The sequence below is a fragment of the Gnatocerus cornutus genome, chromosome 2 (assembly GCF_029298725.1).
Source record: "Gnatocerus cornutus isolate USDA-ARS CGAHR chromosome 2, icGnaCorn1.1, whole genome shotgun sequence".
In the NCBI taxonomy this organism is placed as follows: domain Eukaryota; kingdom Metazoa; phylum Arthropoda; class Insecta; order Coleoptera; family Tenebrionidae; genus Gnatocerus; species Gnatocerus cornutus.
In genome coordinates, this window is record NC_142234.1 from 7,497,389 (window position 1) to 7,523,189 (window position 25,801).

At 34.7% G+C, this 25,801-nt stretch overlaps 1 protein-coding gene across 2 annotated transcripts in view; it reads left to right on the forward strand.

The window, feature by feature from the left end:
* Positions 1-23,952, forward strand: part of Ddr (discoidin domain-containing receptor 2) — a 51,176-nt gene extending 27,224 nt beyond the window's left edge. Inside the window, exons 3-16 of one of the 2 annotated variants that reach the window (XM_088050439.1) lie at positions 2,774-2,879; positions 5,711-5,942; positions 9,823-9,970; positions 11,730-11,909; positions 12,350-12,457; positions 14,028-14,167; positions 14,384-14,591; positions 14,981-15,297; positions 16,028-16,127; positions 17,645-18,296; positions 19,674-19,766; positions 22,422-22,563; positions 22,687-22,836; positions 22,895-23,952. In XM_088050439.1, coding sequence (XP_087906565.1) covers positions 2,774-2,879; positions 5,711-5,942; positions 9,823-9,970; positions 11,730-11,909; positions 12,350-12,457; positions 14,028-14,167; positions 14,384-14,591; positions 14,981-15,297; positions 16,028-16,127; positions 17,645-18,296; positions 19,674-19,766; positions 22,422-22,563; positions 22,687-22,836; positions 22,895-23,047 — 2,729 coding nt within the window. In that variant the 3' untranslated portion in view covers positions 23,048-23,952. The remainder of the gene's footprint in view (positions 1-2,773; positions 2,880-5,710; positions 5,943-9,822; positions 9,971-11,729; positions 11,910-12,349; positions 12,458-14,027; positions 14,168-14,383; positions 14,592-14,980; positions 15,298-16,027; positions 16,128-17,644; positions 18,297-19,673; positions 19,767-22,421; positions 22,564-22,686; positions 22,837-22,894) is intronic. The other variant, XM_088050440.1, reaches the window with a different exon arrangement.
* Positions 23,953-25,801: the final 1,849 nt, after the last annotated feature.

The window sequence follows — 25,801 nt, forward strand, 5'->3', positions numbered from 1 at the left end:
TAAGAAAAGCTATCAGAACAAAACTCCAGTTAGAGACTCTAAACCATTGAAGAGAGGAACTAATATTCGCGCAACTAAAATTTGCATTGAATTGTAAACGACTGGGGGCTCGTACTGATTTCTGACGAGATCAAATTTTAGTTGTAAAATAAACGTCCTGTGTAATATTCTTCTTGACGTACGTAATAGTAGAAAGTAAATAATGCTCTGGAGTTGCATTTTTTGGAATCGCGCAGGAACTCAGTCATTTAACCAATTGGGAGGATCAGTGTGGATTCTTACATTCTGAACATTTTGGATCCTTTGGTGGTACCATTTATTCTTGAAAATGTCTTATTTATGCACGACAAAGCAGGAGCCCACATTACTGGAGTATTGCGTACGTACCTTCAGATGGTTTCAATTCTGATTGTCCTGTCCTAAATCGAATTAGCCTAGGAAGAAATATTACCGAGTTTGCCATATAATCAAACCAAACCTGACACAAAATCGACCAGGAAATGGTTAGAAATGTAGCTTCTTTTATGCTACGACATTGTAAGGCGATGATTAGAGCTAGAGGATGTAAAAAACTCCACTGAGCGTGGTCAGAGTCTTTGTTTTAATTTTTTAAACTAGAGCGCTTATCACATTTTTCCTTCTTTCTTTTCATACATTAATCTGTATTCATACTTAATTCACTTAATTTGTCGTTTCTAATAGTTATTGTTGATTAAAAAAAAAGGTAACAGATATAAACATTTTATTTTGGATAACTTTAGCACGTTATTTTTGTCAAAGCATTATTGCAGCTAAGCTTTATTATAATCACTAACCTTAGCATAAACCACCCGAAACTGCATACATACTCTGATACATTCTCCAGTGCACTCAATGGGTTAAATTTAAAAAATCGCCTTTTTCTGACACATTCTTTTCGCGGTTAAGTAGGTATACAATATTCATCATTCTTGACATTTTCAATTTTGCAACATGTGAAGACGTTCGTGGATAAATCTCAATTCGTATTCGGTCATGTCATAAAGTTTCTAAAGTGGTTTGATTTGTTTTTGGAAAGTTTTGTCTATTATTCACGAATATAAAGTTGAATACACTCAGCATTTGCAAACATTCAAGCACGTTATACAGTTAACCTATAAACTAGAAAAAGAATTTTAGTTCGACGAATACGACGGCTATGTGCTTCACCATTATTCACAACATGTGTGCATAGTATATTTCGTGCGATGCTATTTCGTGAAACAGCCCGAGTGTCTAGATTTGACAAACAGAATTTAAATTTACACGTAAAACGAGCAGAAATGTAAATATTTCATAGAGAATGCTCTGCAAACAACGAAGGTGGAATAATTTATAGTTATGTAAGATTTCTTTTAGTTTTCATTTTTTTTTAAGGAGAATTATGACGGAAGGATGGATAAAAAGCGAAACGTTTAAACTGATTTAAGACCTGCCTAGTTTAATTGTTTTAACATGTCAGGTTGCTTAGTTGTTTCTAAATATTTGTTCTTTGACATGCGCACATCTAAACGCAACGTAATAAGTTGATGAGCTCTGAAATTATCGGGCACAAAGAGCCGTAATTTAAATCAGAAGGTTAATTAGTTCATAACGACGAATGTGTCTCTTTAATCTCATCCAAAGCTTTAGCAATTACAATTAGCATTAAGGTTTTTAACAGTAAAACCGTATCTGTAAAACCTTTATTCTATCATAAGGACTAATTACTAATTCTTTAAATTTATTTTAGGAAATGAATTTACATAGTAGAATCTATTTCAACGATTAATTTTGATGTTCTAACTGTAATAACAAGTAACAATAAAATTCAACAAGTACCTACTACTAATTACAACTTTAAATACAATTGTACAATTTATTACAAACTCATTGTAAATTACTCAGGCTCTTGAGACCGGAACTGGATCAGTCGAGTTGTCACTAAATGCAAGAACCTCAAGTTTGTTATGAGGATCTGTTCTGGCATTGATTAATAACGACCGATAAATGATGAACTTTTTAACGAAGCACAAAAAATCAGGGAGGTTTGAGGGCGTAGGGTGACAAGTATTTGTGAGACCGCATTTTTTTCATTGCAAATAAAATTTAAAATTACCCCAATCATTAATTTGGTTATCTTAAACAGCTAATTCTTGTACAAGAAGTTCAGATAACCTTTTCACATAACTTTATCTATCCCTAAATAATTCAAACCTTGTTCGTCGGGTCACGAATTTAATTATATCCAACGAATTAATTTAAACGATTTCGTACTCTTTCGTCACGCACACAGCTTGATTTCGATTTTTGTTGTTTCCTCCATAAAGTTAATTTTACAGATTTTTGTACATTTATAGCAACACTAGCCTTTAATTGCCTGTTATGTCAGACATTTTCGTTAATATCTTGTTAATGGTTCCATTCTTCGGGATTAGGATTTCTTTATGTTATTTTTATGGCAAGATAAATTGCTTGGCGCTTTGTCTGTTCTCGGGAACTGCACAGGAAAAACTTCAAAGTAAACCGATGTTCTCGACTGACTTTCTTGATTGACATGTTGTGTGTCGCTGATTTGCTTGAGCGTGGTTTTCCACGAGCGTAAATTACGATTATTAAAACCACCTGAGCTCGAGAAACTGATTAATGGATGTGATTAATAGAGCTCTTTGGAGAAATTGTCACAGATTGTTATTTTTTGAGGAAGAATCTAAAATTGCTGTGCAAGAATTTAAAAAATTGGATTTTTTAAACCAGATGTCCGTTGTGTTTTCAGGATCATGTGGATCAGCGCTGGGAATGGAGTCAGGAGCTATCAAGGATTCTGCAATAACAGCAAGTTCAGCTTACGACTCTAGCAGTGTCGGACCGCAGCATGGAAGGTATTGAAAATGAAATTCAAAACTGTATCTCTAGGAAGTATGTGCTTTTGAAATCTATACTGAATGTGCACTTGGCATACAGATATCGTAAAATTTGTTGTTGGTTTGGAATGACGACTTTGTAATTTAATGTTTCTGCACGATGACGGTTTCGCAACAATTTAATTTAAGAAAGTGCATAGAGCAGAAAATTGTGATTAATTCATTATGACACTTGCTAAATAAATTGGAGGGTGAAAAGTAGAGAAAGTTTTTAAAATAATGTTCCCATGTAATAGTATATGCACAAGGTGATTAAATTAATGAATACTTAATAAAGATCTTAAAAGTTGAAAACTAATTAAAAACTCTGAGCGAATTCTGAATATTTTAGGCAATATCAGTCTCGCACCTCGCGCCAGCGAGATTGTATTTAACTCAGAAAAACCATAACACACCTTTTAGTTGCAACATGACAGTATATCGGCATAAAACCAAAAACTGTACAGGTCGATAACTGACAAATGATGGCTGGTGCTTTATAGAACCGATATCACCTGCCATCAAAGAGCAAAATTCCGAAAGACTGCGTGGCTCTGCGAACAGGTACACCGTAAAATGTCAAAACGTTGATGGAGATCGGCTGGAATAACATTCCGTTAAAAGCATTTCCGGATCAACGACGACTTCGGCGTCGCTGGTTGGAAACTGCCAGTCGATATGGTCGCTATTCAATTTCCTAGAATATAAATTTTGTCGCGTCACGTTAAAACGATGGACCGTTCATGATCAACATATGTAAACCTAATAAATTTGCAACGTGGCCTTGCGGTTATCATTCGTGTACGCTAACTATCCAATCGGGCCCTCGGTTTTGATAAATTAAACCCAATTTAACGATTATCAAATTTTAATGCACTCTAACAATAAAGTCTGCCGTTTTGCAACCTAATGGACGGCCGATAATTTAACTACTGAACCCCATTTTGCCTTTATACCCGGCTATGCAGAATAATCACCTTGTCCCAAAAGTTCTCTTCTAAGCCCTTAAAATCGTCTTTAAATGTTATGGGGCTCTACACTCTAGGGTCTATTAGAGGAGCTCATTTGCTTGGTCAGCCTGATCTAGCCTATTACAAGCACAAAGCTAATGGGTCAACTTGCCCAAAGTACAAAACCTGGTATTTTAAGAAAATAATTTTTTATACTGCTTTTCATCGGACATTAGCGTTTGACCAAGGATTTAGGACGGCCAAGTGTGAACTGTAATTATAAAAAACATGAATATGCTAAGTTTAATTATTGATACAAGCTGTTCCAGCTGCAAAATTTACAATTAAAATTTCATTTGTCAGAAATAATTTGGCAACATTGGCATAGAGCGTGATTATTGATACATTAGGCAATATGTTGCCAAACACAATATAGAAAAGTATAAAAAATTGTGTGTAGTACTCTCGCGAAAGCTCTTAGCTCATAGCCGCATTACCGCTCGTTTCGCTAAGAGGTCTGTTTTTTCGTCGCTTGTGCTGTAAATAACTGTAGACGAACAAAATGAAATGAATTCGCAACTAATTACGTTCGTAAAGCCAACGACAAAATCTGTGAACAGAGGTCAATTTATTATTTATGGTCTTTCAAGCTTAATTTGACAACGATCGTAATCTAGATTTCTGGGAACGAAATCCATCAACCGTAAAGTAGAAAGGAATCAACCCTTGTTCATTTGTACTAATCACGAGCAAAAACTGCCAGAATAAATGAAAACTTGAATTGTGGAGACGGATTTATCCATATATGGAAGAGATTTTCTTGACAGTGATTAATATCGCACATTAAATTTGTCGTCCAACAACGCTAAAAAACTGCAGGGACGTCTAATTATTTTCAGTGGTAATTTAAGCACGAGCATTAAATTCTTGGATCTGTTTGGATAAAATCGCATTTAAGATTGTTTATTTTCATTCTATACAATGAAATGGGGATTTAATGGCGACAACATAAATGTAAAAACGTCGTAAATGCCGCGAAGTAGTATTTTGGACATGGAGTAATATAATTTCCGTAAGCACCTATTATGTTTTTTCGTTTCTAGAGTTGATATTTCCTTTTGTTTAAAACCATGTTACCTCCAAGGATATAAAAGAACTCTTTGACAGTACGTTCCATGCACCTGTTGATAACCGCACCACAAATAAATGCAATGTTTGCCAATAAATTTTTCGTGGCTAAAGCACTTGATAGTTATGAAATTAAATAACTGACATTTGAAATCATCAGTCTGATTTGTTTAACAAACAAGAGGAGCGTGAATAATAGAACAAGCGTGTGGTTGACCGTATTTTTTACTAGCTATCAAAAAGGAATTATTAACCGTTATCTGGTTTTATGTTTCCACACTAATTTCGCAATTGCACCACCATCCAGATGCCCTATTGGTGGATAAAAAAGTTCAAAGCACAGATGCAAACGTGAACGGAGCGTCGATATCGCTTTCTGTGTACATACATACACGCCGTAAAGCCACGTTTGTTATAAAGTATCGCATATTGTGATCTCTGATTGCTTTTGCTTTGAACTTTTATTGCGGCCAGTTCGTTTTGAAGCGAAGGTTGCAATAAAATATCGTGTGGAGGTAGGTAGATGCGGATACTTTAAAATAAGGAGGAAACTATAGTCATAAATATCCATAAATAAACTTGCAGGGAATTGCCAGTTCAACCTCCGCACAGGTGGATGATCACGATCAAAAAACTATAAAAAAACTGATTTACTGTGAAATTAACTTGGTCGAAACGAGTCCACGATTAATAAAATTTGGGAGCCGATTTAATAACGTTTATTCTTCGCAGGCTTCGCAATGACAAGAACGGGGGCGCCTGGTGTCCGAGACAAATGGTATCTCGAGATGCCAAGGAATATTTGGAAATAAACTTGGAAGAGTTGTACGTGATAACAGGCTGCCGCACTCAAGGAAGGTTTGGGAATGGACAAGGCCAAGAATATGCCGAAGAGTACATGATAGAATATTGGAGGCCGAACTTTACGAAGTGGATCAGGTGGAAAAACCGCTCCGGCAAAGAAGTAAGTAGACGGAAAAATACAAAGTCTAATTTGCAGATATGAAGATGCTGTGCTCTAGAACAATAACTTTTATCTGTCGTTAGCTTCAGTCTCCAGTATTTTCCTATTTTCCAATTCTGTAATAAGAAGTGACATAAATTTCAGATATTGCAATCTCACTTCTCTAGAATTACTCGAACTGAAACTTGACAACTGTCGCATGCAGCGGACTCAGCCAAGCAATGATTTCTTTATTAATTCTTAATTTAGGCAACGCTCGGTTAAGAATATAAATTTTACGAAACATAATGAAAGGACCGACAAACCGTCGAAGACTTCGAGTTTCTTTAGAAGCTCTATAGATAGAATATGAACGTGATTTCTCCAAGTTTTCTCTTTAATGGGGACTCCACAAATAAACCTTTTCAGGAAAGATATAATTCGTTATTTTATGTTCGTAACTCTGTTAAAATTGTACATCTTTCTATTATAACAGAACGACTAGTCTGAACAAACGTTGAAGCATTCCTATTAAGCATGTGTGCAATTTTGCGACATCAAACAGTTTGGAGATTTTAGATTCCAAGCCAAGTGGGACAAACGAGCGCATCGTATACATTATTATGTACAAAAAATGTTGTAATTGACAAAAAATCGTAAATATTTCAAAGTTTCAGCGCAGTTTCATTTCATAACGAGACTACGGAATTTTGAAGAGTTGTTTAATATGTTGCAGTTGAATGCTATGAGGTGGATTGAAATTTATTTTCCATTATGAGAATTTATCCCAGGCACTAAATGCAAATGTAATTTCGTTTGAAAGGCTTTAATTTGTAAATCGCTTTTAATTGAATTTCGTTGTTAAATTCAACGGAAAAGTTGCATACCAAAATTTAAATCCAATATCTCTGACTGTAATTTTTGATCGTTTTGATGGACATGGACAACAAACACATCAAACAATGACATCGGAAAACTTATGTTATAGAAAAATTATACAAACCAGTTTTTTTTATTACAACACCAAATGCATTATAAAGATAAAGGTAAATGTTTTAGTCGTGAAACGAGTGCATAAAATTTTATTTTTGTTTAACAACGTATAAAGAGATAGTCTTTATCATTTTAGCGTCAGGACTACGTCCAGTTATTGTAAATTTTTTTATAAGGTAATTAAATTTTGGGCAAGGCAGTTTATGCTTTCGCAGTTATGTGGTAACAAGTCAACAGCAGAGAACACTTTTTACGCGGATGTTTACGAGAACTGATAAAGTATAACACAGTTTTAAGCTTTATAATTTTAACTCTGACACCTCTCGTGTAAAAGCTTTTAGCATTTTTGAAAAACAGATTATAGTGCTTGGTAGCAACATTTTCAATCATTCTGTTCTACATTTTACATTTTATAATGTATAGGTATATTGTTTTGATAATTTATTTCCGTTGTTGTGTGGTTAAACTCCGCAATTTATCGTTACCACTGCGATAAAAACCACATAAAAGAGAATTTATTGAATCAAATGATATGCATACTTGGTCATTTGTAATAAATAATGACTAATTGAGCTACACCAACAATTATTTGTTCTAATTTAAATTGGCTTTGTAATGCATAATTTTGCAGTATTAATTTTGTCACACCGCACTGATGGTGTAATTTTTAAATGGAAGAAATTTTTTAAATCAATTTGATTTGACTGACGCAATAAACAAACAATAACAGTTTGGTTTCCACCATACAGTAGATTGAATATGCACAATTACCAAAAGCTGTACGCGTCTTGAATTGATATTCAAATAGGCTCCTCTCAATTTCAGTAAACGTGCCAGGGTGTCAGATTTCGCCATTTCGACTGAGTACGCGTGTCTAGGTTGTAAAATTTGTTCGCTTCAATCGCAACGCAAAGGAATAATCATTTAAAATAATTCAGGTCGAAGATGATTTATGTGACTTTGGGGAATTACCAAGCAGGAACATGCACAGGCTAATTTTGCTTGATATAGATGACTTACAAATCGCAATTTTGAATTGGATGGTTCACAGCAAACTGTATCAACACACCCGCTGACATTATTTCACGTATTGTGGTGCAGGCGATAGCGGATGATGAATGGCCTCTCTAGATTTGCAACACTAATGTCCTTTATCCCTCAATGGTAATGAATGCCAGCACATCGCATGGTTGCATTCATTGTTAATTTAGGGATTTTTTTTGATGGTTTAGGATTTGGTTTTATTGAGTTGTGATCACTGACAGTCTAGAAATCGCTTCTTCTGATTTAGAGGTTTTTTATGGCTGGATATACACACCTAGTAATAAAAGGCCACTTTGCTTAATCTCCCACAGATCCAATTTGAGATAAAAATAGACCGGGCTTTAAAGGGACCTAATTTTTTGCTTCAACATTTTATTGTAGCAAAGATCTTATTTGTTTTTTGGGTGATAGTTTTAAATGTCCCTTGAATTAGAACTGTAAGTATACAAAGGATTACGGACTTGTTTTCACAACGACCGCTTTGCATACCAATTATACCTAACTTGTTAATTTATTCACTTTTTCTTTCCAAACTGTAACAACCAAATTGTTTCGGAAGTATTCCTGCACTGGCACACAATGAATAATGACTTTCATGCAATAATTTGTTTTAGTTAGACAGTAGAAACATATCTTTGCAGAGACGTAATTTTCTGAAACCGCGTCTTTCCTCTACTTTTCGGATTAGTCTGCAGACATCTGTTTACACAAGAGGGAAAATGCTCTAAAACAATGGCACGTTTCAAATCCGACATGATTGGATACCCATTTCACTGCAAGAAATGCACAAGTCCTTTTACAGCAAGCTTTAATAAGGATTTAGAGAACTAATTCATTAGGAAAATGAATTCGTGAGGTAGCATTAAATCCGACTTTATCTTCTGTAAATCTACCAGCAAAAATAGTTTTATCTAAAGTTTCAAAAAACAGCGGTCGTTTGAAGATAAATCAATTGGTGCACGAAAAATAAAATAAAAATAAAAACTTTTTTTAATAAAATCTTAAAAAAATTGTAGTTGCACAACTTGTAGCTCTGCACGTGTAGAGTTGGCAAATGAACAATCAGATTCTGAAGCCATTGACACTTTTTACTGTGATGAACTTGCCTGCGTACACTTTCACCATTAGCTATAATGAGCGCGTCGCGGCGCTTCAACTTCCGGTCGTCACAGTTGAAAAGCGGGCTTCCATCCATATCAACACCCGTTTCCTTTCATTTCCATTACTCCTTTCATTATCGCTAGTACCGAAATTTTACGTACTTGTGTCGATATTTAACAGCCTCTTCAGAGCACCAGACACTTTCTATACCCGAATTCTCAACAAAAAAGACGCCTTTGTGCTGTTTTTTTGTGGCAGATGTGCGGCGACAGGAAATTAGAAATGTTTAAAATATTACCAAGCGTGAACCCAACGTTTTTAGTTTCAATTTGTCGCTTCGTAAATAAATTCTAAATGTCGGTCGCCTCGAAGTCGACCAGAAACTGTAAATTATTCCTTAAAAGTAAAGCTCTTGAGCTCGAGGATCTATGTGCAGATTAAACTAGAAAGCTTGAGATCAGACGGGGTCAAAAATTATAAATTTTCTGTTCAAACTTTCAAAGGGCTAGTTTTACGTTATTGATTTTCTAGGTTCGTTGAGAATTAAAAATGGTGGAGGCGCCAGGCTAAAATTGCCACATTGACAAATTGAGATTGCATCATAAATAATTTCGCCTTCCAAAGTATTGAAAAAATATAAACTTAGCAAAGAAATTTTAGTCTTCAACAGCAGGCAAAAACGAACTGTCATGATATCTTATTCCTCACATAAACTCACAATTTTGTGTTTTTGCAAATATGAAAACATTTTATTTCTTTTCAGCTTTTACCTGGAAATACCAACACTTTCACTATCGTAGATCAGAAGCTTGATCCTCCTGTAATAGCCTCGAAAATTCGTTTCCTTCCATACAGCGATCACGTGCGTACAGTTTGCATGAGAACTGAACTTGTAGGCTGCAAATGGACAGGTAAGTTATGTTTATGTACCCTATAGCAACCTGATATTCTATACATTTTTTATGATTCTATGTTATTTTCCCAGTTATTACCTACCATTAGAGTTCATTATTCATCACCTTTTGCAATTATTTATAGGTAAAAAATGCGAGCTGTCAAGACCTTAATTAGCAAAACCACGTAACGTAAATGGCGAATAAATAATTCGACATTCCTTTGTGTGTAACATGGTACCTGCTGCATATAGTTGATGTTTTATATGTAATTGGTCTTTCTGTACGAACTTCTGTAATAATGATGGTTGGCGGCACTATGTTATTTTGTTTGTAACTGCGGCTTCTGCTGAACAAGCAGAGAATAATGTTGCGCTCGTGGTAAATTTCAATTGTTTCTAACTTGCCGATAAACTACATGTCAGCGATTTAACCTTTCGCTGTGAAAAGCTGTTTGACTTACGTAGGTTAAATTAAACGCTTCGACAACCAAAAAGAAGCAAAGAAAGAGATTTTAAATTATTCACCTACAAGTTGTGCCACGATTTTCGTTTTTGAACAACTGCAGTTTTAATAAAGCCTGTGGTAAACAGCAGAACTAATTTATTCATAATTGTCTTTACATACACAAAGTTTTGTAGGTCTTCAGTTGTTGTTTGTAGTTAAACAAGTTCTTTCATTAGTTGCGCTTCTCTTTAAATCAAATTTAAATTTAGAGTAGTTCATTTGAAAACAATATACAGTGCAGTATTAAATTAGGCGTTTATGCTTTCTAGGGATATAGTGCGGTTATGGTTACAACTTGGGGGTGATTATGTTTATGGGGTGTTGTGGTTCAGTTGCCGTAAATAATTTTATCTCTTTATAGAATTGTACAGAAATAGATATTTACATAACATACAAGAAAGGAAAGTGCCAACTGGGAATGTAGAAATTACACAAACAAAGAGTTTTGCCAATAGTACATTTTTTACTTATTTTAAATGTCATTTTCCAACGATCCCATATAAAAAGTTCCTCATAGTTAAATTAATTTTTACTTTCGTAAATACTTAGATGTACAAAAACATGAACTTTCTACAGTTTATTTTTCTTGTCTATACATGCAAGAAATAAGAAATTTTTACACTCCGAATATTTTACTCTGAAGTATAAAGATACCAAAGATTTGTTGTAATTGTGGTGGTTTATTTCACCTGGATTTTCTCATAGGTACAAGCCAAATCTTTGATCTCCAAAATGTTTGGCCGTGTTACGAATTAAAAGGGTTGGTAATAATATTCCAGTTGTTTAAACAAACCGCTGATTATAACAGCAGCATTTTTAGAGGGTAATATGAAGTTTATAGAATAATTTATTTTTGCAAACACATTTGTTGATGGTTTTACATTATCATGCAGTAATATGCTGACGAACCACAAAGGGCTGTTTCACCGTTTTACGATTTCGTGGTTTATTATCTCTCCTCAATTCCGTAATTGTGTGTTACTTGTAAAAACCAAACAAAAGTTGAATTCAAACAATGTAAACATGTCACTCTTGAACTCCATAAATCAAAATTTTTAAAACATTAATATTAATAGCCTGTATTTATGTTTGCTGTGCGAAAAGTGATTTTTCTCTCTTTACCGTTGATTTAATACACAGACTCTAACTATGATTAATTATGACGGTATTTGTGCCGGGCGCGAATATTATTAATTGCGGAGATTAATAGGTATTATAAATAACTTTGTGGCACAGGTGCTTTCGTTGTCATATCTATGACATGTTGCAGACGGTTTGCTGAGCTATGATGTGCCACAGGGACTTCATCGCGGGCCTGAATTAGACCTCACCGATCGCACTTACGACGGGAGAGAAGAAGGAGGGCATCTTTCGCGAGGTTTAGGACAACTAGTTGACGGACAAAAGGGACAAGATAACTTCAGACTTGACCTCGCAGGACATGGCAAAGGTAACAGCATTGCGATATTTCGTTGGACACATTTACATTTATATTACGGCCCTTGCCAGGGGCACTTGGTACAATGTGTTGTTCGGGACCGATTCATTCCGCTTTATGTCTGTATTTTGTCTCCATCTTGTCCGCTCTGTGCCACACGTGTGCTTTTTGATGACACGTTGAAATTGATATGGTCGGCAGATTTATTCAATTGATTCTTTTCCATAAAGTTTATTGAATCACTGAAGGATTAGGGGTGTTTGATGATGGGGATCCTCGTTTATCTTTATTTTTTCTAGGTTATTTTGACGTTTTGTTGGAATTGACTCGATTTTTCTGCCGCTTGATGGTCAGCAATTTTTAAAAGTTACTTAAGAGAAGTGAATCAGATTAAAATAATAATGTTTCTGTCGTAAAACTCAAGTTTTGAAAAAACGTTTTCGTGCAATCAGAATTAAGGAGCATTAAAATGGAAACCAGAGCAGATGCAGCAGCCGTACAACGCAACCACCCTAATAAAAGAAGTCTCTCCACTCGCTCAGCTTTAGGCATGATTAATGGTAGGTGAATCAGCAGTTCGCGACTAGATTTATTACGAGTTCGGCTGTTTCGTGGGATTAATATGGGGCCCGCCTGTTGAGCAAGTGCGGTCATCACCTGTACAGTGACAGTTCCTTCAGTTACGCGAAAGCTTGCTTGGCATGAGGTGCTCCCTGGAGTCTAACTCTTTCCGAAGATAAATGGAACTAGACCGAAAGTGGAAAGATACAAAGTGGTCGAACTTACTTTAGTTAGGGTCCTGAGAGAAAAGTAGTTAGTACTCTAATTGGAGATAACGAAATGGATAGCAACTGACACTGACTTAGAAAATTCAAATACACTTCCATTGAATCCGAAATTTTAAACTCAATTTTAATCCTGTTAACTGTGATTAAAATAGGGTTTGATGAAGACATACGCGTTGTTAGTTGTTTGTGGAGACAGTATAAACATACGTAAACGTTGCGTGTAACGGCTTCTGTGGCGGAATGCTGGCTTTCGAATGTTACATAAATATTTTGGAATTAGATAGTTAAATAATAAACACTGTGCCTCGGCCGCTTAATTTATTAATTCCCGGGGAAGCGACTTACCGACTACGAGAATGGAGCAATTTGCACTAAATTTTTTCCACCCAATTAATAATTTAAACATGTTAGAGGTCGTTTAAATCACGTGTTTTTTCTTATTCGCAACAGAACTATCCAACAGACTTGAATTTAAGCTTTTAATTTAAGTAGAGGTAACATTTTATTTTTTTATGACCAAATTTTAATCTATTGACTTTCAATATAATCCCTTTTTTAGTTTGCTTTCTACTCAAAAACAGGAAATTGTGCAAATTAAAAAGCAGATATTGTAATACAGGTGCGAATAATCCAATTACGGCGCTTGGTTTTCTCCTGTATAATCAAAAATTTAACATTAAGTAAAGCGAGCTTAGTTATCCTGCTACAGAATATAGACACAGTAAAACAAACAGTTTGAAACATTTTATTTAGTTTTATTATATTGTTATAAAGTGAAAACGATTCAACAGAAACAATTCAATTTTTTTAGGAATGGGACGACAATAAAGTTATATGTTACCAAATAGTTAAACTTGTATTTCTGCTAGTAAAATAAATAACTGCTTCGAATGAAATAACAATTTTATTTAAGATCGTGCAAAAAGTAGGCATTTTTATACAGATGCGAAAAGTATGTTTAGTGAAAAATTGTTGCTTAGATACAATAAATCAGCTGTCAAATAATATTTATTCTGACATTTTTTTATAAATTAGATGGAATGGAGAACATTCGTAGAAAACGTACGTTGTAAGTTACACGTTTAAAAATTCTTTTTATTGCATTCATAGCTTTTAACTAACCACTTATGCAATAAAAGACTCACTTTTTAAACTTGTATCTTAAATAATTATTTTTCAAAATTGATTTAGTTCAAAGATTCCGGTGAAAGCCTTTGAGACATTCCGTTCTTGAAAACTTCTTTACAAAACTAAATTTCCTTTCTAATGACATGTAGGAAAACATGTGAATACATTCCTACAATTTTTGATATTCCAGTCTAATTAAGATGTTTTTGTGCAGGTTATGAGTGGGTTGGATGGCGCAATGACACACCTGGATGGGCAGGTCACCCTTTAGAAATGCGTTTTGAGTTCGACAAAGTACGCAACTTCTCCGCCGCACATCTGCATACTAACAACCTCTTCACCAAAGATGTACAGGTAAATTATGGGCAATTACAAAGACACAAAAGAATTACGGTGCTCCTCTTGTCATACTGTATTAAAATCGGTTTACGTGATGGAATTTTAATAGATTTTTTTCCAAAGCAGATGGCACTTTAATAAAACTTTGGTTATCTAAAAAAATGTTCGTCTGAAAATAAGAAAATGAACCAAAATCTTGTTATTCGTTATGACGAGGTTGTTTGGTTGCAGGTGTTCTCGCACGCCCGAGCTTTTTTAAGTGTGAACGGAAATTTATTCAATGGTGAGCCGGTTCATTTTTCGTACATGCCGGACCTGGTTTTGGAACATGCCCGTAACGTAACCATTAAACTCCACCATCGCATCGGCCGATTCCTCAAACTTCAACTTTACTTTGCGTCACGATGGATCTTGCTCAGTGAAATCTCTTTTGACTCTGGTAAGCATCTTTAATCTTCCAGCTATCCATAATCAGCCGAGTGACTTATTGTTTTACTACCGAATCCATTTTGCAAACGATAAAATGCTAACATTAATCTCTATCAAATAAATCAAAATGTCGCACGCAAAATTAACTATACAATATCGACCAGGTCGAGACGTGGCGTTCTGCAGAATTCCAATTAATGACATCTGAGTGGACGCTTGACCGAGGAAAATGAAGAAAATGCGATTTGAAATCAAGTTAATTAAAAGCTGCTTGGTATTAAAAACGGCGGGGAATTAAGCAAGACTTTTACCCTTTTGCTTCTTTTTTTAATACCGAGCAGCTGGAATCATAATACTTTTTTGGTCTCTGAAATTCCTACTTTCTAAATGTTATTTCAGTGGTGATAACAGGCAATTTTACGGAGACGGCGGAGGACATACCAATTCCGGACTCAGGCAAGGAATATCCGTTACAAAGAGATGAAGTTAAAACTACGTCCAGTAAAGTAAATCGTAATGCGACTGGAGTTTCCACAAAAAGCGGAACTAATGAAGAACCTAAGCACTACATTGGTTTCGTTATTGGTGTTCTTACGGTTGTAATATTGATCCTTGTGGCAGCGATTGTGTTTATCGTGTTTCGAAATCAACGACTCAAAACCACCACGGGGCTCACGGTAGTGCCTAGATTGGACAAAAGAACGGAGAGCGACAAGGTAAGGGAGCTTATTTTTTCAATCTCCGACAATAAAGGCGCGATAATTAGAGGGAAAAAGAAAGAAAAAAGACGAAAGAAAGCGATAAAAACAAACAGTCTAATTAGGAGTAGATTTAAAATTGTTAAAAACTTTTCAAATGCCCGAGTCGAAACATTTCAAAGGTTCTCCTTTAACCATGAGTGTTCCAGCAAAAAGCTACTTTCTTCCAGAATTAGAGTAATGTGTTTATCAAGTTGATGACTGTCTTTACAGAAAAAAACCTTTATTTCGCTATACTATTCGCGCATCCGTCACTTGGCTCCCGAAAAAGTTTCGTATTTACGAAATTTATTACAAATTTATTCCACTTTCTTTCACTACTGCGCCTCCTTGTGATTTATTGCAATATGAATAGGTGTGTTTCAAAATTTATTAATCTTCGCTTTCATCCGCGATAGCGAATCGTTCGCCAGTCTGACATATTTTAAATTTTTTTCGTTTGAATCCTGCAACTTTTATGGTGTTAGATTTGTGAGGTATAACCGTCTGATATATCTCAACTGAACTCAACATCGTGTTCGCGGGAAATGAGAGCACCTAAGTAATCTTTTACAGCAAAGTCAGCAAAACGGAATTAATGTGGCAAAACTTTATATTGAAAAAGTAGTTACCCAATCGAAGTTTGACAAACAAACATGATTATAAAGTCAAGCAACGCTAACGTGTTTTATGTTTTGTTTTTTGGTAGATGGCAATGGAAGACTGCGACAAATCAGCTCTTTACGTGGAAACTTGCAAAACAAATCTTTATGCTCGTCACATGCACGCAAACAGCCCGGATTATACAGGTAAGTGTTCAATTGGTTAGAAAATTTTACGCTAAATTAGCCGCATATACAGTTTATGGACTTGATTGATTAGATAGCTGGATCCGATAACACCCTGTGCATGCGGGAAAGGTTGGGAGACCGGTCGAAATATAAATAAGGGCTGCAAGAAAATTAACGAATGTGTACAAAGGTTTAATTACAATTAAAAATTTTGATTGATTGTTTTTCTGGAATTTCGCAAAAACATTTCACCTGCTATAATCAACGCACCCGAATAATTTATGAGGTTGCAATAAAACATTTTTTCACTACTACTTTGAGAACATGTTATTTGTCGTCGGTTTTTGAACTGTGAAACTTAATTCCTTTCCTACAAGCAGATAATGAAAAGCGGATTTGAAGTACAGTGGAATCTCGATTATTTGGGGTCATGGAAGGGAAGAGCCGCACCGATAAGTGAAAACCACGGTTAATCCAAACAACTTTTTTAACGAATTGCATACTACATTAGCGTATATGTACTTATTTATCTAGACGTTATGTTACTAAATTGGTTCTAAATTGCATGGGGATGCCATGAAAATCAACATTTTTCTGTTCACTGAAGTTCAGATCATCAACTGCTTCCATTGCTTGATTTGGTTTAATTTTTTTCCTAGTGTCAAAAATTTCATCGTCGCTCTCATCGTCCAAGTTGGATTGAGTGGGCACGGTTAATCGCGAACCCGGTTAATCGAGACACTGTTAATCGAGGTTCTACTGTAGATGCAACGATTTGTTGTTACGTTTGGGTGATAGATCACAAAATTTTAAACTACCTGTCATCCGCTTCTGTGAAAATGGAATTTTAACAGAGTATGGTGTTGGGCGATAACTGATAACTCAATTTGCAACACACCTCCAAATGTGGAGACATCTGTGAAAGCAATAAACAGTCATTCTCAAGCGAGAAACTATACTATCCTAACTTTTTATTGTTCTTTTATATCTAGCTATATTAAATACGTGTTTCTGTAAGAACTAAAAAAAATTACTTTAATACAGCGCTTTATTGGCTTAATGTAGAATTGCAAACTTGTGATTTCATGAAATTTTAATAGATTAGCAAAAAGGATTTTGTGACCATGCACAGGTAACGCTAAAAATACGGAAATATGCAAATTTAAGGTAAATATAGTACCAAAATCACTAAAATTTACTGTTATTTTTTAATTAATGTGAGTAGCTCTGAGTTGTATGTTATTTTATTCATAATCCAAATGTGAGCCTCGAATAATCTGATTCGTCATTAATTTAATCATCGTTAATTTTTAATCCCCTTTTCCAATAAAATCAAATAAGTATATTAATGTTTAACATTATCAGTGGTGGCTTTTAGACCGAAATTTTAACCGGCCTAACTTAAAAACGACATAACTCTTCTCTTTGTGTTCTCGCATTCAGTCTGGAGCTGTAAATAGACATTTCGTGTAAAGGAAGTTACCGGAAGGAAGTATCTGGTTGTTATTTTTCATTACCTCGTTTTACAATTTCAGAGGTACCGGACCTGGTCTGCCAAGAATATACTGTTCCCCACATGATGGACCAGCAAGCTTTCTCACAATCATCCCGAGCACCTCCACCAATGCTCAACTTCCTGCCGAAACCACCGCCCGTGCCGCCACCTCCGGCAAGCTACTATGGCGAACGAGATATATGCAGTCCTCTTCCGTTGGTAGCGTCACCAGCTCTGTCACCCCCGTTGGGACAAACCAGGTCCAAAATTAACCGCCATTTCATGCTGCCCCTGAGTCCGGAACCGGATGATTGCTCAGATCAGGACGAAGATGTAGTTATCGAGTCTTTCCCGCGTGAACAATTAAGAATAATCGAAAAACTCGGCGACGGTCCTTTCGGAGACGTACATTTGTGTGAAGTGTTGGTCGATAATGGCAAATTCAGTGACTGTAAGTTTGTGGCCGTGCACACCCTTAGGTTGGAAACTTACAGAGAAGAGTTTAATAAAGAAGTGAAAGCTTTGGCTAAACTGAATGATCCGAACATTGCTCGTCTTTTGGGTGCTTGTCTTGACATCGAACCGATTTGTGCGATTCGAGAGTACGCGCCGATGGGAGATTTGTGCCAATTTTTGCAAGATCACGTCGCTGAAACGGCTACGCCACTTGCGACCACTGCTAAACCGTTGAGGTAAACATTTCTGGTTTAATTAATTGTGATTTTGTACGTCTCAAAGCTGAAGCAAATGTTTCAATTAAGTGCCGACAAAAAGGATGCTTTTTCCATCAACCAAAGAATATTAAATTTTTCTTTTCTGAGATATTTTATTTTCACAAAGACACTTTTTTCTAGGTCTCAAACGAATATCTAATTTAGATTACGATTTAGTTTTTTTGATTTCATATTTTAATTTATTTTAATTTAAAAATAGCGTCAAAAATGGTGGATGCGCTATTGTCGATCTGTAACAATTGGCATCTTTTTTTCAAAAAAATACGATATTACCTCCTCAGCTACGCACTAAATTTCTCTAAACGTGGCCCACATAAGATAACAGGAACAGTTGTTTAGTTCCAGTTTCCGAACAAAACTTCATTGTTATGCTAAAATTAGAATAAACCCAATGTCACGAATATTTGGAAATAGTTATGTGTATCTTTAGGATAATGAAACATGCGACGCCGACGTGTGGTAAACACAAATTGCAATTATTTTAGAGTGAGGGTCTCAAAATAAACAGAAGGGGAAATGTAGTACAAATTAAAAAATTCGCATTTATACACATTCAATGTTCGCAGGAGCTCGACACGTACTTCAAAAAGTATAAACGGACAAACTTTGAGTCGAAATTAGTTTCCTTCCCTTATCACACTCATTAATAATTCTTGGACGGAAGATATCTACTGTTGACATGTCGAGGTGGCTCATTGGGGTGCATAAAAAATGCAGGCTTGACAAAGTCTGTACAATTCACGGAACGTAGGTATCTAAGCCACGCACAATCTGGAAAGTGAGGTACACACTTTACCTATATAAAAGAACCCATTTGCGAGATCTCTGATGGACTTCCTCGTAGATTAGATGAATACTTTTGCAATATTTATAATACGTCTCTGCTATGCGCATTCACATCTAAAGTATTTTAACTCTTGAATAATAAAGTGTTTGGAAAGTGGTTTCCGAGAATTTCTTTACTTGAAGTAAATAAAAATTAACGAAGAAGTTAAATTTTTAAATCTCAGAACCGAAATCAATAACCTCCGCTGCATTTTGGTATTAATAATAATCAGACTTTATAAGGATAATAAAAATGTTATAAAAAATTTACAGCCGAAATCAGGAACATAATTGATTCTACAACTTTTATTTCAGATATTACGTGCCTTCCAATCGCGAGATCGATAGATAGCTTACAATTTTTTTAACGAAAGCAGAATACAAATTGAATCAAATCAGAAAAATGAATTCTTCCCTGAATTAATTATGATAAAACGTTTATTTAAACCTATTTTTTCTCAGGATTTTTTCTGCTCAAATTAAATTAAAATGGCGGTTTTCTGTTTTCAGTTATGGCTGCCTTATTTATATGGCAACTCAAATAGCGTCTGGTATGAAGTACTTGGAATCTCTGCGGTACGTTCACAAGGACTTGGCGGCGAGGTGAGTTATTCCCTAATTACTTGTGGAGTGTTCCCTTATTATATATGCAGCAGACTTTATTTAAATTGTCGAGTTATATTTCACATCACGTACAGAATGTTTTCCATTACTTGGAACTTACCCAAGCCTTATAGTAATTAAAACGCCTTGAAAAATGAACAACAACCCCTCCATTTCTTGAAATGTCTCATCAAGCTGTCGCATTGTTTATGCACATAAATATGTACTACAAATTGAAATCTTAATAGCGTCAAGATTGCGCCCTAATAACTGAATTTATCGCCATTTACATTTTACGATAGCGAGGAAATTTCATAAGTGCGGCCTCTTTAATTCGATCATTATAATATTAACTTTCTGACGCTCTCCCCTAACTTTGGGGAAGTTTATCAATATTCGTATATCACATTATGACGCCTTTTTTGAGGACGTGACTGCTCGGCAATTGCTTAGTCAATGGCTTGCTAAACTTTCTTCTCCATTTGGTAGCAAATTATTAAAGGAAGCTCTTGCTAAATTATTACTTTTTTATCGCGGTCTCTATGATTACGTTTTAAAAGAGGTGTTGATTACGATTTGATGTGACTATTTTTGAAGTTTTAAATTGTATCTTCGTGTACGACATGCTACGTTCCGCTAATTACCAAGTGGAACAATTTTTACTCAAGAAAATCTCAAGCTGAGATATAATTTAATTTTTAATATCAGTAGTCGACAAATTTTGGACGAAACAGTGGGAAAGTCATTGAATGTAAAATTTCCTCTTGATTCTGAATCCGAAGCTCCATCAGGTCAGGATTTAGTTTTTTTTTTTGAGTACCTACACTGCGTTTACTTTTTTTCAGTTTTACTTAACAACTTGCAATATTTTTTGTATCGAATTTCTAAAATAGTATTTCGATTTTTTAATAATAAATAACTTAACAAATTGTTAAGAATTCTGTTTTATACGTGGTATTAACCACGTTATTATATTTTGTCATTTAGACAACACATACTCCTCATTTATTTTGAATACCGCATTTCAAGGTCAAAATTTGTGAAAATTGTGGAGCTCTACGGCCAATTTGAGAAGATTTATCCCTTGAATTGAACATAAACGAGTACTGGAACACCCAAAGACATGTTCGTGATTGTTTTCAATACATAAATCCTCTTAAATTTGTCGTAGAGCACCACAACTGTCACAAATTATGACCTTGAAATGCGGTATTCAAAATAAATGAGGAGTACCTACATGACAAAGAAAATTGTTTTTATATTTTTAAATTACTCTAATTTTGTTAGTCGATAAGCAAACTAAGAACTCTTCAAAGTTTTAAAAAATATACTATTCCGGGTTTCATTCATTTTGCAATGTTATATTAAAACTCAATACAAAGTGAGTCACATAATAACGGGACCCTAACGAATTGAAACTGCAACGCCAAATACATATTTCATAAGCATCGCTTTGTAAATTTTATTTCTACAAACCTTGCAAACATAGTGGATAAATTTGACATTAACAATAAATCTGTCAACTAAACAATGCAAATTGTTGCAAGTATTTGTGTTATTGTGGATAGGATCCTCATGTTCAGTGAATGATCAATAAATGCTGTTGCAGCCGCCAATTTTTCTGCACGACGATAACATTTTTTTTATAAATATTTTGGTATCTAATGACAAGTGGAAGATGTATTTAGTGTTGCGTTTTCGAGTCGTTAGGGTCCCATTATTAAACGACTTATACCTTGTATATACCTAAAAATTACGATTAGGTATGTAAGAAAGCAATGGAATGGCCCAAAATTAATAAGTTTTAAATTGACTTTTTGTCCTGTAACTTTTAAACGATAAGAGATAGCAATGCATTTATCGGCACGTGAAAAGGCAAAATCGCAGTCTTTTTAATGAGGCACTTTTTAATGATAAAAATCAATATAATAACTTGTATGAAAAATTGTATAATTATGAAAAAACTAGAGAAGTACATTTTTTAGACATGAAATCAATTTAGAAATATATCCTGGGAACTTTTAATCCTCAGGATCAGTTATATTGGTCGTTGGAAAGCTTATTAAATTGACTGTCCAAAACACTGTCGAGCAATTTTATAACTTTGTTTTTAGTTTTAGGAAAAAATAAAGACAATAAATACATTTTTGTACCTACAGTAATCTTGAAATGTTTTTTTCAATCGGAATTGGACCTGATGGACCAAAACAAGTACGGAATCAGGAAGCCATTTCAATTTTGAAAAACTGATTTTCCACTTTTTCAGTACATTTTTTTTCCAAAATTTGGTTGCCGCTGTTAAAAATTGCAAGTTAATGAGAGATTTTCTCTTATTTGTATTATCATGGAAAAAATACCTATAAAGCTATCTTTAATTTAATCTGAATAAAAAGATTTCATTAATTGATTTGTACCAGCAGGAACGAAATAAAATATGCTTTCGTTAGTTTTGTACATAATTATTAAATTAAGTTTTAATAATAACAAATTTATTACCACAATGGATCAGTAAATGCATTTATCATGTTCCCACACAAATTATTCAATATTTGCTTCCAATTTCCAATAATGCAAAGGCTGTCCGAGTTTCCAGTAACACGTATATTACCTGAACTCATTTTATTTGTCAATAAATTTTCTAATTTCTTTTCGCAGAAACTGTCTGGTAGGAACACACTACGAAATCAAAATCTCTGACCTGGGATCATATCGTCAGTTATACAGTTCAGATTACTGCCAAATTGCCGAGTCCCGGCCGCTACCAATCCGTTGGATGGCATGGGAAAGTGTGTTACTGGTAAGTTACCCAGAAAAATCAATATCGTATTAACCTCAGCACCATCTCTGGCGCTGATGTATTAAATCTTAATACCTATTGAAGTGCAAATGAGACACAAAATTTACAACCTTTCATATTCAGGGCAAATTTTCGGGCAAGAGTGACGTATGGTCCTTCGCTGTCTTACTGTGGGAAATAATGACGTTTGCTCGGGAACAACCTTTCGAAGAGCTAAGCGACGATAAAGTTATAGAAAATGTCACTCATTTCTATCAGAATGACGGCAAACACGTAAGTGTTGTGTGAAGAGTCCTTTTGAAAGCGATATGTAATAGTTTATTGTTTGCAGGTCTTGCTGAGCACGCCAATCAATTGTCCTAAAGAGATATTCGATCTAATGTGCGAATGTTGGCAAAGAAATGAATCTGACAGGCCAAACTTCCGAGAGATCCATTTATTTCTACAGAGAAAAAACTTGGGTTACAATCCTCAGCTTCACTGACATCTGCTAATGATGTACATTATCGACAATAAATTGAAAGAATTGCGTGATATATTCCACCTTTAACTAGTGGCATCGTTATTCTAAAATGCTATATAAGAATGTTAAATATTACTCGACGCAGTTGTTAATGCTATAACCAGTTATCACTTGCGCTTCATTGATAGTACGCTTAAATCTGCGTTCGTGCCTTCTATTCTTCTTACATCTCGTCGCATTTTTCTTCATATCACTCAATTCGGAGACGGCGTCATTGATCCTTTTGTCGTAAAAACTCTCACTTTAACTATTGTGATACTACTTTTATTTAACTTTCATGTGCAATATCGGGCTGCCAGCATTTATTAATAAGTGTAGTTATATGTGTTTGACTTCATTTCGAGTATTGTTTGATGTTAGTTAAGTAAGTTTCTTTTTATGTAAACAGCTAAAACTTTTATAACGACAGTTCGTATACGGATTAGTCTATGTTGATTTTTGAGTAGATATAAATTAATAATAAAACGAATTATATGATGTAAGCGTGGACATTTCTGCTTCCCTTTGTACAAAACGAAATGTTGTTTCCTTGTAGGCCTAAAACAGCGTTAGTTCAAAATTTTCTAACGAATAGAATTTTGATTATTTTTATAACTTAAAACAGTAAAATAAATAAGATATCACCATATTTATCAACCTTGTAACGATAGGATAAATGAAATGTAAGTCGTTTAATACATTTATGAACTGCCTGTATTGTCGACTGATTTGAATAGTGCAAATACAATTTCTTGTTCATATCATGATAGTATTAAACTGTAAATATGTACCTAAGTAAAATGTATCTCTTTTGAGTTTTATACATTAATATAATTACACATTGTTTGTTGACACTGGTAAACTGGACCAATAAAACATTAAAAGTACGAAGTTTAATTTATTTAAGTCGCTTTGAATCATTTTTAATTTAGAGATAGCTTGGTTTTATGAAAGAACAAAATGTGCAGTGTTTGTGATAAATAATTTGGTAGATTGGTAGAACGACGTCTCTTGCACGGCTCGTTGATGGCGAGACGCATCAGTGTTATCGTTATGATGGATTCTGGCGGCATATTTGCCCCTAACGATATGCAAAAAGGAAATTAAAGATGTTGCGATAAGTTTACATCGTCCTGAAAGTCTGCGACTGAAGATACCATTTCTCGTCTAAGATTAATATTCGCCGCTTTTTCTTTCTTTGTTGATGTTAAAGAACCAACACAGCCTGTAATGACCATTGAAAATCTCAATAAGTTGTTCCGTTCCAGATATGAGCATAGTTTTATCTATCCTTCGTTTATATCTACCACAACTATCAATTTAATAGGTTGTAATGATTTTATGTGGCCAGACTAATAAATCCAAAAATAATGGGCAATAATATAGATTAATTTAGAGTCATTGAAAATTGAAATTTACTATTTGTTTATGAGCTAACTCATCGGTGATACCAGCACTTCTTAAACTTTAGAACTTATGAAAACTTTGATATTACAATTTTAAAATTAAAATGGAAAGCGAATTTATTACTTTATTAAAAAAGTTGCAAACTTAACAGTGTATAACAAAGTTTTAGTTGCTCAGTGTAGTGGAAGATTTTTCATGCTCTTAAAAAAATTGGTAAAATAACAACAATACAAACGTAAAGCCTAGTGAATTCCATTATTTCAAGCAGTTGCAAATAATGTCTGTTTCCTTTTCAGGCGAACATAAACCTGAAATTCTCACAAAATTCAAAATCCATGCTTATTCGAAGGTAGAGAGCCCCAATAAAACTGAAACTCAACGTGGAAATGTGAAAGCGTCCAAATCTAAAACATGTTTTATATTCTATACATGCCGGTCACGAACTATGACAAATATGGAAAGCTAGGGATCGAAAAGAAAAAAACGCGTCTAATGTCGCTTTCGTCGAAGACCGATGAATGATTCCTCGCATCACTGAATGTCTGAGAGCTAAGATGGGGTAACAGCCATTGCGAAATCCACCGTTTTCTACGCCGATAAAATTATAATCAGTCGGATTTTATTTCAGTCCAAAACTTTAATTATAAAAGAAGGATAAAAACCTCAAATTGACGTTGAATTGTAATCCCGTCTCCGCTCCGCTAAATTCCCTTGTATCATACCAATTAGTAAAGATAATCAATTACTCTGCACAAAATTACTAGCATAATCTACGGTATAAATGAACGGGGTGCACCGCAACTAGAAAGCGGTGAGGGAGAACCGGTGCGGCCTTCACATTCGTCTTCATTACGGGATCCATTTACCTTAAAATAATAACAACCCGCACAAAGCTTCTTTATATTTTAATAAGCTTTCCTTTAAATACTGTTAGATCAGCGTTATAACGTAAACAGGCGTAAAATTGCATTTAAAAAGCCTCTTTCATATAAAAAATGTTTCCTGAAGGATGATCGAAGACGGCAAAGAGGAAAGCGCGCTGGGATTTAAATTTAGTTTTATCCCACGTCCCCGCTGTAATTATTAGTCTCACGTTTCTTTCAACTAAACAAGCACATATTTTCGATCCAACCTTTGAACGGACTTGGCTTTATTTTCTTTATGAATATTTTAAATTCACCAAATTTATTGGAGAGCTGGAACGTCTTGAAATCAAATAATATAGGGACTGTCGGACCAGAGATTTTTATTTATGAAAAACATCACTTGATTTCTTTGTTTATGATCTTTGAAGCTGTTTATATACGCTTTTTCGCAAAAATAACTAAC